Raw genomic sequence first — 14,588 nt, 5'->3', positions numbered from 1 at the left:
TTCACTTGACAGTTCAAGCTCATTGGGAAAGTTATCAAGTTTTCATCGCCGCTCCCAAACCTTTTTGCTTTTCTTCCCCACGTTTCTTTGATCCACGCCAAGTCTCTTTGCCAATTAGGTCCGTTATTTACACATTGACAGGAAAGCGGGATATTTTTAAAGGTAATTACTCTTGCATTCATGAAATGTGTCTAAAAAAAAGCATACGTTTGATAAGAATAAATGCAGAAAAGAGAGCTTTAGAATGCAGTCTTCCTTCATTACCTGCAGAGCAACATATAGTATTCAGCAGGCATCCACCTGATAAAAAGGTAAACGTAATAAAAAGTAATACATTTACATATCTATCGCATTAATCAAAAATAAATCCTGACATTGGCCCTGATCTAACGTAATATGGAGAGCAATTATTTCCCGATCCATTAGAGGAACTTCAATTAACAGACGGGAGACAGTTCATCCTTCAGAGGAGGAGGAGGGAAAAAATAGGAGGCTCAAAATTAACTTGGGTTTGCAAAATATGTTGGCAGGATGACAGTGATTTTTGATTCTCAGGAAACAATATTAGAATTCTTATTAAACTATGTGCATCTGCTTTTAATTTGCTGCAAATAATTGGAAAATGCAATGGAGCTTTCCAATTAAAGCTCCACTTTATGCTGTTTAATAATACCCTCATAATATTATAGCTTATGAAATGACAGGTGAGTTGGTGTATGAATAAAACATAAAGCCCCGTAATAAGAGACAGAAAAAAAGACGAGACAGTTGTTGGGGGGCTTTTAAATGCTCGACATAATTTGCATATATTAATCTCCTCTTTTCAGCCTTATCAAGTATTCCACTGTATTTGAAGTTAAAATAGTCGTGACAGGCAGGGGTATGCTTCGTTTTTCCAAGGATTTATTACTTGTATAATTCTGGATCTTTAATAAGCCAATATGACTGATCCTCTGAGTTCTGTGGAATTTGGTTAATTGTTCCAGATGGTGCTCACTGATTATGCAAAATTACTTTCTTTCTCCTCTTTTTCCCCCAACTACACCATTTCTTGATTGACTAACATGGAGAAAAAAGATTATTTTTGGCGCAGCACTTTCATTAAGAGGGTTCTCATCAGGTTTCAAACAAAAGTTCCATCTTATCTCCCCCGTGTAGTTCTGGGCGAGGCTGTGTGGAGGGAGGAGATCAGCTCGCTCTTATCTTTAAACGTGATGGATCTCAACCGCTTCTGCACCGCCGGGGTTATATTTTAGAATAACACAATTCTTTAGGCTGAGGGATTAAAAAACACGACCTCTGGATTGCTACAAAAAAGTTATTATTAGTGTACGCTTTTCTCTTCTTTCTCTTTCTCCTCTCGCAGAGATTGATGAAATTACTAAGCAGCAGGGTTGGTCCTCCATTGCAGCTCGGGCTCCATCGTCCACGACTCACTAACATTCTGTTTTGCATCAGCTAAACTGAGCCGAATGAATCATTTATGGAAGTGTTATGGGGGAGTATGGGGCAGATTTACTGCAGAGCCTTTACTTTAGATGGAATGGGATTTCTATGAGGCCGATCTTGATGTCTGAAGTAATGCCAAAGCTTACATCAAGACATGAAAGGAACGCTCTTAAAACCAGCGTTTTGCCTCTTAATTCCCCTGGTCAGCAAAAGGCGAATGGAGGGTGGGGGTGGGGGGTCTGCAGGAGAATAGTATTTACACTTAATGTATTCTCTCACACACACAATTCTACAACCATTTACTGCTACTTAAGGAAAGGCTGCATCCCTTCCTTCGGCAGTGAAATGCTTTGAATATTACACTGTTTAAATTAACTTTATTTTTAAGCAACATTTTCAATGAAAACCGCACGACTGAATCAAACAAAAAATGACACAGATAAATTTATGCTCTTTAAACAAATACAACAAAGATGAGATGAGTTATTGTCACTTTTCAACATGAAACTCAGACCGAAAAAGCTGAAATCATCCATTTTATGTCATTTTCCAAGCAGTTTTATTGTTAATGGATCAAAAAAGGAAACTTACTCAGAATAAGGGTTGTCAAAATTGTCAAAACTTCAGTACTTCTCAATATAATATGTTCCTGAATGATAGTCTCTGTTATTTTAATGATTAATAGAATTGAAAAGTGCTGAAGTTTAAACAAAAATCTACACCTTCAGTTAAAATTCACCAAAAGCTGCTTCAAGAAAATTCTCTGACCAACTCTGACGCTGATTAATTTTTTTTGCTATCTCATAAAGAAGAAAAGTCACATTTACATTTCTTACACAAATACAAAAGCATTAAGGATAGGGACGCATGATATTGGATTTTTGCAGATATTCGATATGCCGCTATTTAAAGTTTGAGGATGAACGAATTTGAGTCCTTGAAACAAACTCTAAACTGTAAGGGATGATGATGAATAAAGAAAAAGACTTTGGCTGATGTAGGTCAGTTGGTTCAGCCAAAACTCCACTAACTTTTTTGTAAATAATTCCAGTATTTACAGATTATATAGGCAGAGTTTTAATGCCAAAATATTAGTTGCAAATATCATCAGAAATGTTCATATCTGCCAATAACGGTGATTACTTTTTATTCTGATATCTGCCAATACTGATATCATACCCATAATAATGTGCAACCCTATACATGATATAGATTGGGTAGGATTTATGTGTAAACATTTGAAATTGTAACCCTTGATTTAAGAAAAATTAAACATAAAAAGCAAATTTTGAGGCTCTAGCAATGCATTTATTCATGAAATTGCAGAAAATGTTTATAACTGACACAAAGGTAACATTAAATACACGCTCATAAAAGTTCTGATTATTTTCAGGAAAAAAATACATTTTTGTTCTTGGAAGGGTCCATTTGTTTTAAAACATCTGTCTTTTTTGCAGTCGTTCATCTTAACACTCAGCAGCAGCGTAGTTAGCTCCAGATTTAGAGCTTCTGAGAAAACATTTGGGGCTAGAGCCCTGCAGGCCACCATCTCAGTCCACCTGTGGTGACAGGAAAGGTGATACTGCCTGTACTAGACAAGCACTTGGCAATGTATTTGTGGAAATTAGACAGTCCTGAGTTTTGACCACAGATATTAGTAATTAGAACAAAGGAGTGGTCAAAGCAGCGTTTAATTTTTTTACTCAGCCAATAAAATGCTGATTTTCCCAACTCAATTATTTACACAGTGCACTAAATATCTAAATCTCAAGTCCAGCCTGTGGTTCCTTGACTGCCTGTCTCTCCCCCTCACTCTTTTACTCCATTTTGCGACTCTATCCTGTGTCTTTCTCTATAAAGAAAGGCAGAAAAGCCCCCAAAATATATAAATATATAAATTTAACAAATGAAAAAAAGAAGTTAGATTTTTGACTCTTTTACTTACAACTTTACTCAGAATAACGTAAAGATTCAAATAAAAGCCCCAACCCAATTAAAAGCCCTGTCTCCGTTACTGGCCTGGTTTTGCTGTAACAGTCTTTCTAATAAAGGCGGGCCTCTATAGAGGTCTCTGTTCAATAAGTGCTAGAATAGTTTGCGGATCAAAATTAAGGAAAAAAAAGCTGCAGGACGGACACTTTTTCTGGCTTTACAGATGGAAATTAATGTTGTATTTATAAAAACACACATTTTGACATCTCTAATGAGGATTTTTCTATAACAGGCTTGACAAATGAAAAGATTCTGATTTGTTTACACATCTCCATAGACCAGCACAGCATTCATTAGTGATTATAGGGGTACAGATAGTGGTTAGGCCACACCCCATGTACATGGGCGGCCCAGGTTCAAGTCCCATCTGCGGCTCCTTTCCATCCCTGTTTTTGACTTTCCAGCTGTTCTCCACTCTGAATAAAGAATCAAAAATCCTAAAAATAATTCTTAAAAAAAAGTGATTATATTGACAGGAGTCATTTGCAGGTTGGCGTAGATGGGCTGTCTTAAAACTCAGGAGGACATCAGTGATTAGTGATTTATTGTCCTTTAGTTTACAATTTGCCTTATGCATCTTTGCTCTGCCCCAGTTTTGTTTATAAAAGTCCCATTTCATATCACAGCTGTCACAAATTATGGTAGGAAGACAAAAATAAAAGAAATTAAAAAGGAAACAGGGCTGTTATTTTAACTTTTATTGTAATATTTTGTGTTACTAAGACTTTGTTTCAGTCATTTTCTATGGAACCAGTTTAATTGGACCAAGAGAGACCAGAGAGAGTTTGTCTTTTTTGAGTCTTGGTTTGTGATTGTGCGTTTGTGGTTTTAGAAAACAAAACATTTTATAAAAAGTATCTAAACCCAAGTGGTTTCTTTCTATTAAAGTAAAATCCAAAAGGGCACCATTAGACAAACATCTGTGGTCTCATTTGTGACGGGAATAATTTCAAACAGCGACCAAGCCAGCCCAGAATGAAAATCTGAGGTTTTTATTCAGTATAAATGGAGCACATCTCCTTTGTCATAAAACACTATGACCACCCTTTAAATAAAACCCTGTTCACATTTATCCCACTGATACTTCTTAAATTCTTCTTAGCTGTCTTGGTTATTTTCCAAACATGATCGATCCTGTGACGGTACCATTAAGTATTTGAGGATCAATCCTGAAAGAATTGTAATGGAATTTCTGACCGGAGCCTGCGGGCCCTCAGGCATTTTTGGACCTTTATTACAGTCAAATAAGAGACTTTAAATGGCTTTGCATTTGCAGGCCAGACTGGACTCTGGAGTCTCATCCCTCATTGCTTTCTATCCATCCCTGAGATAGCGGCAGTGCTCCATTAGTTTCAGTGTCCAGACGTGGACAGCCTCAATGGATGGGCCTGTCACTGCTCCCTCATTTGCCCCGTGTACAGCAGGGTTTGTTATCACACATCTAATTAGAACTTGATAAAAAATATTTCACAAAAAATCCAGTCATTAAATATAGTTTAAGGAGATTTATGGTGGAATATGCCTTAAAGATCTTTTAATGGCTCTGCTGACTTGTTAAGTTTGTAATTAATGATCTTCTAATACATACTGTGGTGTGATTTAGAAAGCACAATGAGATTCTGGGAATGAAGTCGTTTTGGAAAAGGGCATCTGGGGCTCCCAGAAGCTATATTAAATAGTTCTGCTCAGGCTGGTTTGCTTAGAGCCATGAAGTGTGCTGTGAAAAAGTTCAAACACATCAGCGTCTTCACACAGATGAGGCTTTTTTAATGTTAGGGTGCGAGGAATAGCGCGTGATTATCGTGCAGCTGTTTTGTCATTTTATAATCGTCAATTAGTGTGTACAGAAAAGTCCCTAGCTGCTATTTAGCTGCGAGTTTTTAAAGTTGAACATTTTTATTTAAGTTATGGAAGAAGTGCACTAATCTACAAATAGTAAAACTAATGAGCAAATGCATGTATATCAAACTGTAAATGCATTATACTAATAACAGTGGCCTGTTCCATCAGGAGAGTAATGGCGTCCTTATTAGCATAATTAATGACAAATGGCAGCGCAGCATTGGTGGATTGGTTCTAGGGGATGATAAATTGGTGGATGCCCAGGTTAGTGGCTGCCAAGGAGGCCTCTTTGGCTGTCATCCCTCCTGCTTCCACTCTGGCACAGTTCATTACTCACCGTGTGAGATGCCACTTTACATTGCCTGGTACTGTGAGCATGGAGAACTTAATAACGCCACCCAAAACCGCACAGGGCCTGCTGCTTTACCCACAGTCCAGAGGGCAACCAGCTTAGCGAGGGCGAGGGTTTTTTTGAGGAGAAAGGCGACCCGGGAACAGTCTCCTGATCAAAACAGATTGCGCGTCAGTCTCTTCTTTAGGGGAACCGGGGCCATACGACCCGGTCTACTGTGCTGGTGAGTGTTTCTTGTTAGGATTTCTGGGGCTCGCCACATCCCTCGCATCATTACGGGTTAGTTTGCCCACAGAACCGCTAATTAAGAGGGGATTTGTGTAATTGTGCCTTCTGCTGTGTCCCATCCGGCACATGCAATTTACTGTCAGCCCTCTGCCAGCTCTTACACTTGTCCAGAGAGGCGTACCCCATTTATACACACATTCTGCTGCACATTTACCAGCAGCCACAGCTGGGGATCAATGCCAGTGCCATGGCAATGTCTTAAAAGACTCTGTGCTGCTGATTAAAGTCTGATTGTCCATTTAATTTCATGAGCGCGCTCAATAGCCAGCCAGCAAACGGGGCTTTCCCTCTAATTCTCCAGTGCTGCTTTTAAAATGGTTAGGAGACATTTTTCTAATTGCACCAGAATTTTGCAGCTCATATGAATAACCTCTGGCATACTGTATATAACATTTACAGTATGGCTGCTCAGGAGAAGTTACCACATGTGTACACATTTCTTCAGAGCAGTCGCTGTTGTGCAGCAGTGTTTGTGGCCAACTCACCCTAGGTGTTTCTGGCTCTGCCCACTTTCTGGAAGACTGATGGACCAGCGCCCGGCTGGGACTGCCTCCTGGCTCCCGACCCACAACCAGATTTCAAGGAGTGCCTGTCACAGATGGAAAAGTAAGTGGGTCATTCTACATAAGCTTGCCATTTTGCATCCCTCCAATAACAAAAAAAGGGAATTTTATTGTTTTTGTATGTAAACCAATTAGTTTTTGATATTTTCACACAAAATTAAACTCTTCAACCCAAGTTTTAAGTAGACTGTAAAGAATATTGAATGCAGCCTTAAGCCAGGTTTGGTCTATTTAATACACATTAAAAATTCTGTTAAATTTGTTGAAAAAATAGCCCCTTTTCCAGCTAAAATGCTTGAATTTGTCTGTAAAGATATTCATCAAAGTGGACAAGCGGCAAGCTTATGTAAAATAATTCAGCTTCTTTCCACTCCCTTGGTGCCTCTCTTCTGTTTTCCCTCCCCAGTTTCCATCCATAAACCATCTCCATAAATGTGTGCGAGTGTAAAGCAGCCCCACACTGCAGTATGCAACTATCAGCGCATTAATTCATTGGATGTCTTACATACTTCTCCGAGCATCAAGATGCATTTAAATTTGTTTACTTTTTGACTATGTGGATGAGATGAAATTAATATTTTAGTATAAACTAACCGACTCTGTGTCGTGAGGATTGCAACAGCGAGACTGAGAAACCGAGCTGCACACAGCCTGCAGAAACAAATAAAAATAGCCGATCTGAAATCCTCAACATCATTTCAGAGCATCGTCTATTTAAGAATCAGTGCTATACGCTTTTTAGAATGCTAATTGACTCTGCGGTAAACATTTAAATAATTTAAAAGTTACACTTCCACTTTTGCAAGTGAGATTTTTAATGCGTCGAAAAGTTTTTTTCTTTTTTTTATGCTCGTCTGTCTAGAAGGCTTGAAAAAGCGGGAAAAGATAAAAGAAAAAGAATGGGTTTCATAGAGCCATAGTCATTAAAAGAATCTGAAAATAGCAACTCGCTATCATCTGTTCTCATAGCACGGGTCAGGAGCTCTGACACCTCCAAAATTCCTCCTGTCAGGGTAGGGGGCCATTTGTATTCTCTCTCATTAGGCAATTTGACTAATGACCTGCCGCGGCTGCAGAGCTACTGAGGGACCCGGAGCCTCGCGCCCTCTCTCTCCAGCAGCCGCCTGAACACACACACCCTCTATTGGAATGGCACAGATGGCATGCCCGGGCGACAAAATAAACTACAATATGTCTCCGAGATGCTGTCAGGCCTGGGCACTATTCCTCATGTCAGAGTGGGGCTAAGGGCTGAGTGGGCATAGGGGGTCCTCCTCCAGCTCTCTGTTCATCTACTCACCATTATCTGCAGAGGTGACAGAGAGCGGGGTCTGCAACTAGAATAGCATCTCCATGGTCTGCATAAAGAATCCGCCTCAAATTGAGAGTCACAGCGACAGGAGAAAGGGATTGCACTGTCTAGACCGGCTACACAAAGAGGGAGAGCAACATCCAATTGTTTGGACTGTGAAATACAGCAGATAGATGGGTAGCGTGTTTATTTGCTTATTTTCTTATTATTTATGATTCTAAACAAGAGAAGTCAACTCAATTATAAGTGGAGTCCTTATACTTGCGGATTATTGCCCCGGCTGTGACTTTCTCACTTAATTCAGGTGCGAGGCAGATTCACCCACGTAATCATGCCAGACAGAGATCAATGCAATCCTGCTGAATTAGTGAAGTGTAAAATAAAAGTTCATCAACATTCCCAAAGTGTTACTCTTGAGTTGTGGTTCAGGTAATATGTGGTATGCTCGATCACCCACGCATATTTTTCCATCAGTCAGTGTCGGAGAACAACTCGCCGTGGTTTATGTGTATGTGTGAACGTACGCCTGAGTGCATGGCCATGTCTGTTAGCACCCTGGAAAATGCAATGTATGGCGTCGGAGAAGTCCTGGGTGACAGTGCATCCAACAATGGAAGAGTGAGGGATTAGTGCTCAGACCGGTGTACGAGGGAGCCCTTCCCGCCCTGAAACAGCCATTCATCTGTGCCCAGGGGCTGCAGATGACAATGCAGCCATTGCTCATCGCACCTGACGGAGCCATTAATAAGGCAATGATCCACACGGGCCCTGTGCTGACTCCGTTCTTTACACTACAATCACTCAAGCCACAGGGTCCTCCTTACTTAACGCCACCTCTGTGTTCACCGCCGCTATCATCATCAGCATCATCATAGTACCAAAATTCCTGCCAGATGTTTTCATATTGACTGCGCTCACGGACTCCAAAGCCAAATAAGAACCCAATTCCCTGCACTGCAATCCAGTCATGAGTTAATGGACTGTAGCCCAGCCATTTGGGCGATCACAACATGCTTCATAGTGGGCTTCCTGGTCAGAAGATTGGATTTACATTATTTCTGCCCTTTGCACCTTTTGTATTTCTCCATGGTATCCATTCCTTACCACCAAGTCATCTCCAGCTCCTCTCCATTTGTCTGGCTGTGAGATAGCCGCTCCAGTATAGATGGTGCAGGAATACAAAGTGAGATCTGGTTTTAAATGTAATCCTTGAGCAATAAAGAAACTCTCTGGCCTTCAGCACTGCGCATTCATCTGTCCGTGCCACGCAGATCCATCAGGAGCTACAATCTCAGCTTCCAGTAGCCGGCTCTCGGTTCTAATGTATTCTCTCTCTGCCTATCTGTGCCTGGAGTTGCCGCTCCCAGCAGCACAGGAGTGCATGTTTATTCACTGTTTTTAGGAGCTTAAACAAGTCACTGTAGCCACCCAATCACCTTGGTTTGCCTACAGCTCCAGATAGCAACTCATCTCTGAGATGACTGGAAAGGGAGCAGAGGTTTAGCATCTCACATGTTTGCCATGGTTGCAGCAGTGTTTTAGGGATTACTTTGCCAGTCTATTCACCAGTTTATCCAGAGATTGGTTGGTCTACTACTTTGACACTAGCTGATACATCTCAGAGGTGTTTGGACGTACTGCTGTGAAATTACATGCAGATAATCATGGTCCCCCTATAAAAAGTAATCACCCCCTTGGATGTTTTACCCTTTAATTGATTTTATGAATTATTTACAGTCAGTATAATTTGGCATTTTTGACAAAAAGAAATATATACAAAAATAAACTCTCTCATTTCAAAGTGAAAACCGATTTCTACAAAGTCATGCCAATTAAACAAAAAAATGTAAGGTAAAATAAGTGATTGCATTCACCCCCTTAAAGTAACTGACCTAACTCAAAAGAGGTCCAGCCAACTGGTGCTAGTAGTCTCACAATTAGTGAAATAGGGGTTACCTGAGTGCAGCGAATGTGTCTCAGGTGATTGTAGTATAAAGACACCTGTGCCTGGAAGGTCCAGTCACTGGTTAATCAGTACTCCTGGCTACTGTTACACCATGAAGACAAAAAAACACCCCAGGTAATTTAGAGAAAAGATTATTGAAAAGTTAAAGTCAGGGGATGGATACAAGAAAATCCAAGGCACTGAACATCCCCTTGAGTTCAGTTAAATCTGTCATTAAGAAATGGAAGGCACATGTGTAAATCTGCCTGGATTCTCACAAACTGAGTAAGTGTGCAAGAAGGAGACTAGTGAGAGAGGCCACCAAGACACCTATGACTACTCTGGAGTTACAAGCTTCAGCAGCTGAAGGAACTATACAACAACTATAGGCTGGGTTCTTCACCAGTCAAAGCTTTATGGGAGAGTGGCAAAGAGAAAGCCACTGTTGAAGAAAACTCATTAAATCTCAACTAGAGTTCACCACAAGGCATGTGGAAGACTCCATGGTCAAGTGGAAGAAAGTCCTTTGATCTGATGAGGTGCTTTTAGGCCATTAGACAGGGCCCTATGTTTGGTGGACACCAAACACTGCACATCACCAAAAACACACCATCCCCCGCTGTGAAGCATGGTGGTGGCAGCATTATGCTGTGGGGATGCTTCTTGGCAGCTGGCCCTGGAAGGCTTGTAAAGGTCAAGGGTAAAATGAAAGCAGAAAGATATAGGAATATCCTGGAGGATAGTCTTATTCAGTCTGCAAGAGAACTATGGCTTGGGAGAAGATTTATCTTCGAGCAAGACAATGACCCAAACATACAGAGAAAGCTACACAGAAATGGTTTGAAGACAACAAGGGGAATGTTCTGGAGTGGCTGAGTCAAAGCCCAGACCTCAATCCAAGAGAGAGTTTGAGGCTGGACTTGAAAAGCGCTGTTCACATCTGATCCCCCTGCAACCTGATGACATTACTTTGTTGAAGTATGTTTTCACTTTGATACCAAAGAGGTTTTTGAATTTGTTTTTGTCAAAAAAAAGCACCAATTTATATTGACCATGACTGATGTATAAAATCAATAAAGGGGTAAAACATCTGAGGGGATGAATACTTTTTAAAGGCACTGTTGTTGCTGACAAACTCAATAAGATTTCTCCTGTACCTTTTCAGCCAGTGTTATCACATCAGGATTGCATGTTCCTCAGTGTGTATGTTTTAATTCCTTTTTGCAAACACAGCACATTAAACTTATGTGGTTAATAAGGCTAACATTTAAGTCGTATAGGGGCACTGGCTCATTTGCTGGAACAGACACCTCATAGCAGAGGCTACAGCCTTCATTGCAATGGTCGCGGGAACAACTCTCTGCCCTGTCGCTGTTTAATTCTTATATCACGCTCCCCACATTTTCTCTCTCTCAGGCTGTCCAGTCAAATGATGGTTAAAAGCCCCCCAAAAGCATTTAAATTGTGCCACATGAGCCACCTACTGTTACTCTGGGTATGTTTGCAAGCTGACCTTAGCATTTAGGTCTTAATGCAGCCTCACAGAGCTGCTAGTATGGCTTTAGACTCTTGTAATGTCTACACACACACGCTGTGGGAGACGAATCAAAGCCAGGAATCTAACTTTCCTCTCCTGCGGTCATGAGGGTGATTGTCACGCTTTGGTTATAAAGATCACATTGTGCTACACTTATGTGAAGGTGCCAAACCATGGACCAGGGGAGGAGAGCAAGTCGCATAAGTATCAAACTTTGAAACACTGCTGTGAAGACCAAAAACGGTGTCAGCCCCAAAATGATGACTCATGAACAGCTCTGGCTTATGAGTTCCATTTCCTGTGCCAGCGGCCTGATGGACTGTGGGTAAAAAAAAAAACAAAAAAAAAAACACCAGTTGGAAGCCTGGCCTCTTGATATTTGGGTCTCCTGTTGAAAAGCCAGTGGCAGCAAGTTTTGTGCCTCCAGATTTTGGAGTTTTCTAATGAAGCCGAGCAGCTGCAGTTTTCCCTTCAGTCAGGAAACGAGAGGCTTTGTGTCCCTTGTCACCCTGTGTTAATTTGGGCCCTAATGTATTTTATAAACAAAGGGCTGCTCTCTAGCCTGACAGTCGTGACACCTTGATTCCAGTGCAGGATGCATGCAGTACGGGGTTACACCATTAATAATCAACTGGCAGCCATCACACCATTTTAACCACGATCATTATGATAAAGGGCATACACTTAATTACAGGCCTGCTTAATTATAGCTCTGTTGAAGCTCGTTTGTTTGGTCAAATGCTAATTATACCACCACGCTCTTGGCAAGTCCTCATTTCAATCCACTTTTTCCCCTCCGAACAGTGTGCCTTATTTTCATGCAAATTTGATATTTGGTGAATGTTTTGTCTCTCTTCTTTCCGCTTTTCTGTGCCTAGTGTGAGTGTGTCTTTGTTTCAGAGGTGAACATCTCTCAGACAAGATGGAATCGGGAATAATCAAGAGTAATTAAACTGGAGGAGGGGTTGGGGAAAGGGCTGGGCTGGAGGAGAGAGTGGAGGTGCTCCTTTACAGCGAAGAATAAAAAAGCCTTTCATCTTCCCTCCATAGACGGAGGGAGGGGAGGTGTCAGGGTGGCTGGGGATGTTGATAGCTTTGCAGTATTATAAACCCACGTTTAGTCTTGTGGATATACTCAGGATCAAGAATAGGGAGTCGTATTTCTTTTTTGTTGTTGTTGTATGGGGAAAAAAAAAACAATCTAAACTCTGTTTTTTCTGACTTTTTCAGCTCTGGATGATGTGCCTTTTATGATCTCTGAGAAGTTTTGCGGAAGAAAACCCAAAGAGGTAAATATTCTTTGAGACATGGACAATGCACTCAACTCACAATATGAAAAGTATCCCGATACTGGGTTCATGACATGATTTAATCACAATTAATTAAAGGTTTAGATTGAACAAATGTTTTATGTAAATTCTGTGACAATAAAATGCAAAATATTCCTTTCCCTTATTTTTCTCTATAAACACATGAAGTTTGTTTTTTTAGATTTATTTTTGGTCTTTTTTATGCTTTTATTTTTGAAATGTGACAGTGGAAAAGGTTAGGAAAGAGATGAAATTTGGGAATGGCATGCAGAAAGCAGCAACATGTTGGACTTGAACCTGGGTCACCTGCGTACCTGAGACACAACCTCTAATTGCTAGGCCATCAGTGCATCAGCTCATAAAGTGTCACTGATGGGGGATCTTTGAAGTAAAATCCTAAATCCTTATCCGAAATCTCATAAAACATGTATAGCACAGGATTGCTGAAAATCCTTAAGAAAACATTAAAATTTACGGGGTTAAAATGTCTTTATTTCTTTGGTTCATTAATAGGACCCCCTTTAGCACTATGAAAAGCATCGGCTGTTCTTTCTGGGGTCCAATGTACTAAAACGAAATCTGAAAAGCTTCTGCACTCTGTGGTGCAGAAAGTGCTTGCTTTTCTTTGTTTGGGAATTTAAAAGGTCTTCAAATGTCATGGAACAGACTTTTTAAATTGTCCTGCAGCCTGAGTTGATTTGCATTCTGTTTTTCTGACATTGCAAAAAGAGAGCCTCGAAAGGACACTGTTTTTTTCCCTCAACTGTGTGTCTCCTAATCAGTGTTGGGTGTAAACCTGTACAAAGTAATGCGTTGCTGAAATCGCATTACATTTTTTCTGTAACTTTGTAAAGCATTACTGCTGCTAATATAGTGATCAGATTACTGTTAGGGCACATTCACACCATAGCTGTTTGGTCCACTTTAAACAAACTCTGGTCCGTTTTCCTGGATAGTCCGGTTCATTTGGAGTGGTGTGAAAGCTCACGTGAACTCTGGTGTGGACCAAACAAGCAGGCTCTGGTCCACTTGAAAACAGGGGGTCTTGGTTCACTTCAAAACAAACCCTTGGCAGTCCGTTTGAGGTGTGAAAGCAAAGCAGACCAATTTTTTTTTTATTTTATTTTTTTTTTAAGGTTTATTTTTGGACATTTTTGTGCCTTTATTTGATAGAGGAGGAAAGTGGTTAGAGTCAGAAACAGGGATGAGAACAGGGGAGAGACATGCGGTAAAGGGCCTCAGACCGGATTCGAACCCGGGCCGTCCTCATACATGGGGCGCACCTCAACCACTCGGCCACCTGCGCCCGCAAAGCGATCAATTTGTGAACCAAAGACATAAGGGGGCAGAAAACGTTATATTTTACAGATTTATATATGTGATTTCATACACTCAAATGCATGTCAGTACCTCACTTGGCGTCTGTGTAGCCATAGCAACACATTGTAGTTTCTCGCTCACATGTTGGCTCGCCTTTTTTCTTTGGTACCGATTCAGAATGACATGCTGGACAGCTCACTGCTTCACTGACTGCTCGTAACGCCCCAAAACAAAAGCAGAAATCCCAAGACAACATAAATTTGTTTTTGTTTTTTTTGCATTGTTTATGTGGAAAAAAAAAAGACCGGCAGAAGGAGATGGATTTCCAGTTTCGTCTTTTACTACTTCTCCCTTTCTTCACCGATGCTCTTTGTTTGGACAGTACCACAAACTTATGGTTTGGTTCGTTTGACCAAGGGCAATGCGAATGCAAAGCAAACCACATGAAAGTGCAACAATCTTGCAATTTCCGTTCCAAAACGGACTGAGTCCCCTGGACTGTCAGGTGTGAAAACGACCTTACGGTAATCTTGTTACTGGTGTTACTGTAAATCCACCAACTACCTGTAAAACAGGAGCGGACAGTTAACAAATCTAATATCCCTTTGAACACAAGTTCATGCAGCACTTGCTGATCATGTGAATGACACATTAGCTTAAGTCCACAGAAGAGGAAGA

The 14,588-nt window shown here is 40.8% G+C and overlaps 1 protein-coding gene across 3 annotated transcripts in view; it reads left to right on the top strand.

The window, feature by feature from the left end:
* Nucleotides 1–14,588, top strand: part of mvb12bb (multivesicular body subunit 12Bb) — a 68,704-nt gene that overhangs the window by 39,742 nt on the left and 14,374 nt on the right. For all 3 annotated transcript variants that reach the window (XM_041786779.1, XM_041786776.1, XM_041786778.1), the window contains exon 9: nt 12,511–12,569. In XM_041786779.1, coding sequence (XP_041642713.1) covers nt 12,511–12,569 — 59 coding nt within the window. The remainder of the gene's footprint in view (nt 1–12,510; nt 12,570–14,588) is intronic.

Source organism: Cheilinus undulatus, linkage group 5 (assembly GCF_018320785.1).
Source record: "Cheilinus undulatus linkage group 5, ASM1832078v1, whole genome shotgun sequence".
Taxonomy (NCBI): Eukaryota; Metazoa; Chordata; class Actinopteri; order Labriformes; family Labridae; genus Cheilinus; species Cheilinus undulatus.
Note: the sequence above shows the minus strand (reverse complement) of the source record. Positions and strands in the feature narration are given on the sequence as shown.